General features: G+C 41.5%; 1 protein-coding gene across 2 annotated transcripts in view; it reads right to left on the minus strand.

The window, feature by feature from the left end:
* arhgef6 (Rac/Cdc42 guanine nucleotide exchange factor (GEF) 6) overlaps positions 1 to 5,748 on the minus strand; it is a 28,619-nt gene extending 22,871 nt beyond the window's left edge. For both annotated transcript variants that reach the window (XM_069669631.1, XM_069669630.1), the window contains exons 1-3: positions 5,354 to 5,748; positions 4,205 to 4,288; positions 2,076 to 2,160 (exon numbers count right to left, since the gene is read on the minus strand). In XM_069669631.1, coding sequence (XP_069525732.1) covers positions 2,076 to 2,160; positions 4,205 to 4,288; positions 5,354 to 5,518 — 334 coding nt within the window. In that variant the 5' untranslated portion in view covers positions 5,519 to 5,748. The remainder of the gene's footprint in view (positions 1 to 2,075; positions 2,161 to 4,204; positions 4,289 to 5,353) is intronic.
* Positions 5,749 to 6,000: the final 252 nt, after the last annotated feature.

Here is a 6,000-nt window from a genome sequence, read left to right on the forward strand (position 1 = left end):
GGTGTAAACAAACAGCGTATGCTTCAAATACACACACGGCGCTGTTACGCCCTGTCGGCTCGGTAGACGCAGTTTTGCTTCTGTTACTACCTCCGATGCCGGCTCAGAGGCGGAACGACTTCGCCACACCACTTCTACATAGCCTAAAAGACAGAAAGTAACAGAGGCATAATAATCCCACTTTGAACTGGCAGTGTAAAAAGCCCTTAAAAAGGCAGGAAAATGCTATGGCAACACTTTTTGTGTGATTTTGTTTTATCAGCAGTTAAACTGTAATCTATGTAATGTATGTTAAGGTGGGAAAAGGCTACAGATTCCCAACCGTCTTCCATATGGTGAGACGTCAGGGGGGCCTAACTTATGTGATGAAAAGGACCCTGAAGGCAGCAGGACAGTCAATTCATTCATTCATTGCAGGAGGTGCTCATGGATCCCACATTTCACTCCCAACACACACAGAGCAGAGTAACAAGCCCTTCTGTCAGCTAAGCTCTGTAGTTACAACCATTGGTGTTTATACATGCATCCAACGTACAAACCCTAAACAGACGTTAATGCATATGGCAAAAGCAAAGCTGGGCTTGGAAGAGGATCATGAGTAAAATGAGAAAAACACCAAGGCCTCTTATGTTTGATCAAATCAACTAACTTATGACTAATCCACTTCAAATCAAGCTCACTTCTGACGACGGGAAAACAGCTGCGGGGAATAGCCAGCAAATAAGAGATTTGCATATCAAGCAGAGCCCAGCACTGTGAAGAGGCCTCTGGTGGACATCCATCATCCACTTCATTTAAGTGCACTCAACAGATATCTCTAAAACATCGTGATATCATGTTGTGTTGAAACAATGATAGAAATGACTTTACAACAATCATTAGGCAAAACTAAGGCTACCATCCTCTAAAATGACATCATTGTATCCAGGTTTTGTGACGACTGACAAACCACTTAAAGAGTAAACAATGAATCACAATCAATTACAAAAATACAAATCAATTAATAATAAACGTGGCTGCGTTGATTTCACACATCTTTACTATCAATAGAGCAAATCTAAAGCACATATCCTGCTACACTATTTACATACAGGAAGTCAAACATGTGTTCGCAAATAGCTCTGAGCACTATGCATGTATTATTAAGCATCCAAAGCAGAAGCTTGGTCTCAAAACGCTGACTTAATAGTTCTAAGAAAGCTGTGTGCTGGAGCCTGGTATTAGCTCTTCAGTGCCCTCAAACAAGGACTCTCCAGTGAAGTAATTAGCCCCAAAATGCTGTGTGGCTGCTGCACGGCGATTTATACTGCACTGCACTTTATACTGCGTCCTTATTGCAGAAATGCACTTAAGAGGGGGGTGTGTGTGTTTTTAAACGCAATACATTCATCTTTAGTCACATTCTGGATTCTGTTTCATTATGAGCATATAAACATTTCAATGAACACTTTTTTATTCAAGCTGTGGATGCACATGAGTGAGTATGGCGCCCAGCATGACACAAACACTCACACTGCCATGCCAGCTGCCCATGGGTTACACACCCAATCATAACGGAGAATGACTGCATGGACAAAGTCTGTGCAAAATAACCACTACCATAGCACATAGACACAAAATGTCACTGCTAACAGGTACTTTTTACTCATTATCTAATCTTGTTCATTGGAGTGTATGCATCAAGTGGCAGGGAGAGGTGAACACCATGGAGATGCATTTTGTGCAGAATTTAGCAAAGTAAACATCAAAGCGATGTTTTCTTCACATTGAATTTAATGTATGTTTTTCTGATCTGGGTTTGCAACAGTCTCTCATCAATTCCTCTTAAACTATTGATGGTTTTAAATCTAAATTAAAGAAGCTCTGAACCTGATGTCCACTATTAGTTATTGATATCTTATTAAATTGTTATTAAATGTGCTATATGAATGAAAAGACCTCACTTATCAGGATGCTGTAATATAAAAAGCAATACTTGTTCTTGCTGCTATCTGATTTTAAGCTTTCAGAGAGGACACTATTATCAATGTTCAAGGCCTGGAGGTACAGAGAGAGAGAGAGTGTACAACTCTTACCTTGTGTGGCGAAGTTGACTGCCAGCAGAGTGGTCAGTACCTTGCCAAAGTTCTCGCCAGTGTACAACCACTCGGGTTCAAACCCCTGCATGGAAAAGGAACAGAGAAGATGCTGTTTAGACCACAAAGCCCTAACTCCATGCCTTCATAAGATCTGGAATCAATCAAAAGTCGGAGGGGTAATGCTTTTAACGTGCACACAGACTGAGATGTAGAGAGATAGATGGAGAGAGGGACGCTAACCCCAGGCTGAAATACAAACAATAGAAACACATACGCACACACCATGTAACACACAGAGGGATTTGAATAAGCCTGTTACTAGACAGAGATAAAAACTGATATGTCGAGCGTGACCCATATTCTGTGACTTAGTGGTGTGTAATAAAAAAAGGCAGTGCCAGACTCATTTGTGATTGGCTGTGCACTTACACACACACTTTGATGCTTTCTCTCTCACACACACACACACAGTCACACTGCTTGCTTGCGTGCTCTGGTTCAGACAGCTATCTTCTTTCCACCAGCGGATAAGGTTTCACATTTTAAATAAAACATCTTAAATATAGAGTTTGAGTAGTAGAGCCTTGGTCCTGAGTTGTGTATAACGCCATTCACACTTAAAGCAAGTGTGACCATTACATCTGTAGGTGGGGGTCAGCATAAGGGTCTTCAACTACAAAGGTTTACTCAAGGCTGCTTTTCATCATGTATAAAAATGCCCAGAACACTCTTTTCTTTACTTATGTTTACCACTGGTTTCTAAAGGAGAAAATACAGGAAAACATAAGCATATGATAAGTTTGAAGTATAGGATATGACTCTGACACAGCCAAAAAGGTGGTATCAGCGAGGACGCCACTCCATCCATGATCTGATACTATTAGCCTGGAAATAAAACTAGGCTACTTGTTTCTTCTACTCCAAAACAATGGCCTACATAGCAATAATGTAGTGAAGGCAAGCCTATGTATCAGTATCGGTGTGACAAAGAAAAAGGTAATTGGCACATCTCTACTGGAAACCAAGTTTGCATTGAAAAACTAATTAGACCAATTCTTACGTCACAGTATTGATCTTAATCACTGATAGCTGTTGCCAGTATTGATATCTTGACCATGGTTAGGGCCTGCAGTTGCAATGAGCCACGATACTCTTAATAACTGTAGTAGGGTATCAAATTAATCGCATAGAGAACATGGCGAAAACACGCTGAGGCCTTGCACGGTAATTGGCGCTTCCTCTTTCTGCATCTCCGGGCAGAAGTGAAAGCAGTATGACTGCTCTCTTTGTGCAGTCACAGGACAAACAAGCACTATTTTCTAAAGGCAAAAAGAAAGAGGAAAAACTCCTCCTAGCCACGATCACATCACTGACCAAAGGATGGGTAGGGCTAGCTGTAGCACCACAGACATCCCTTGGCTGATACATTTGACAGGGGATCGTCCAAAAAACTTCTGCCCATGAGCTACTGGCTGGCCACAAAAGGTCTAATTATGGGCTAAAGCAGGGTTGGTGGATGAAAGCAAAGGGGACCTCCCAGACATAACAAGCCAGCTGGGCAGAACTACAGAACCACTTGACTTTGCAGTAAGCCAGGCTTGCTGACTCAATTAGCTGTTTAAAAAAACCAAGTGATGTGATTCAAGACCAGAAAGGATTATTTATAAAGCTGGAAGGAGAAATTACTGTCCAGTGTGGCGGTCACAAACAGGCTGGTATGGAGACAGAGAAAACTCCCAACATCTGCAAATGATTTATGTTCCAATATTAGGACATCTTGTTGTACGCTGTAGGGCCTGGGGAGTTGTTAACCTACAGCCACAAACAAATATCAAAGTCACTGCAGCATTAGTGAGATGAAAGGGAATTAACACTTTTTCAAACTTAATTGTTGCCTTTAAAACGGAGGCAATGTTCATCAATGTTCACAGTTACCTTCCTGTCTGGTTAGAGAGAGTGACTGAGAGCATGGACGTGAGAGGAAAACATATAGCAGATAACAACACAAGCAAAACTGAGTTTAAGTCTTCTGTTTGCGTAAACTGTGATGGGCTATAAGGAGATAATTAAAGAGAAAGGTCAAGGCATTTCAAAACATCGTACGTAAAACTTGACAGTTAACTCACCTCCACTTTCAAGGACGAGCATCCTCTCAAAAACTCCCTGATGTTGGAAACGCAGTCCGCTTCAGTTCTCGGGTCCTGGCAATACTAAGCACGCACACACGAAATAAATATATTAACACATACCTCTTTGTATTGACAGATAGAGATCTGACACAAGAACTAATCAGAGGCCATTGCTAGAGTCTTCTCAGTTCATTAAAAAAAAGAGCATAAAGTTACACTGTTGTACCAGTGCGAGTAAAGTAACATTCAGTTAACAGAATAACTGTGGATTCTTCCTGCGTCTCCTTCATGCATACATAACCATTAACACCACATACGCGTCAATGTAGCCAGATTTAAGCAAAACATCCGCTTATTTTGCTAACTTTCAAAATAAAAGTCTTAAAAAAACCGTTAGTTGAATAACTATGAACGACACTTAGTTTGGCTTTTCGCTGCAGATAAATGAAGTAAACGACTTTTATTTTAAGAGCAACGTATGACAACTACACAAAAGAGTAACAATCTAGGTAGGCCGCCAAATCAATTAAAAGAGAAGTTGCGACTTCCGGTTTTATTCGTATAAGCTGTTTCCGGTTGTGTTGACGCCGCTTTCTCAAAGGGGAGGTCACACCGGGAAGAGTCTTTCAAGAGGAAGTGACGAAAAGTCTCTGCAACTGTTGTTTATCATTATCAACTTTGTCATCTCAACAACTTAAACAAGCATGTTATTGACGATGATTTGTTAAGTAAATAAAAGTTTTTGTGAGTCCCGTTACTCAATCGCTCCAACATGGTCTGAGTATTCAATGCCCCGTGCACGTATCCTACCAAATGTGTCCTGTTTTAGGTGGGTGTTCACACCGACTCACTCCTATGAAGAATGCGGAACATTTTCCTCGCTTCACAGGAAACCACTTCTTGAAAATGTACGTCTGAAAAATACACATAACGGGTCTGCCGTTCAGTGCAATACGTATCAAGAAAGACATGCGGCTTTACAAACTTCACGGCTCGGTTACAGTGAGCTGCAAAAATGAAGGCCTGCAGCTGCTGGGAGAAGTTCTTGTCGGTATCGTTTTAATCAAACCCCTCCCTTCCTCACACCCGGAGCCGTCGATCATTTGGAATTTTGTTGACTTGACTTAACTTAAATCAACAACTCACCTTGGGAGTGAAGCCAGGTATGAGCCTCTCCGTGAGCTTGCACAAGACGACCCCATCCTTCAACGATGTTTTCAAAAACTCCTCCGGGTCCGCTATATTCTTTTTAGGCGAGCTGAGCACTCCTAGTGATATTAACCACGTTACAGTCTGCTCCTCTGGATTCATAGCTCCACAAAATGATCATTGCCTAAGCACGCATTGCTTAAAAAAAGTGGCGGCCTGTTCCGTATCTATATGCAACTCACATCCGCACTTCTGCCAGAAGTTAAAAAAGAGGCGGTGGGGGAAGGACGACGCTGTCTCTATACGTAAAACTGATGATCACCCCTACTGGCAAATAGGCACCTCAACAATAGACAGGAGTGTTTTCATCTGCAAAGCTGCACATGCTGGCAGAGGGCATTTTCCACTCATATTATGTTACAAGATAAACTGCAGCTAGGATCAGGAAATGACACCGGGGAAGTGATATCTGAGGTGTATCAGCACATTTCGCCACTGTGGGTAAAACCAAAGATATGCGATACATTAACTTCCTCTAGCAGGATTGTTTGGTGATCAGTCAATTCTAAATAGCATTTAAAGTATAGTAAAAAGTGATCAAGGTGCGCAAGTTTTCTGACAGCAATAAAAGCTGTATTACCATT

Source organism: Semicossyphus pulcher, unplaced genomic scaffold, assembly GCF_022749685.1.
Source record: "Semicossyphus pulcher isolate SPU_LCO1_2020_fin unplaced genomic scaffold, fSemPul1.0.p SCAF_2, whole genome shotgun sequence".
In the NCBI taxonomy this organism is placed as follows: domain Eukaryota; kingdom Metazoa; phylum Chordata; class Actinopteri; order Labriformes; family Labridae; genus Semicossyphus; species Semicossyphus pulcher.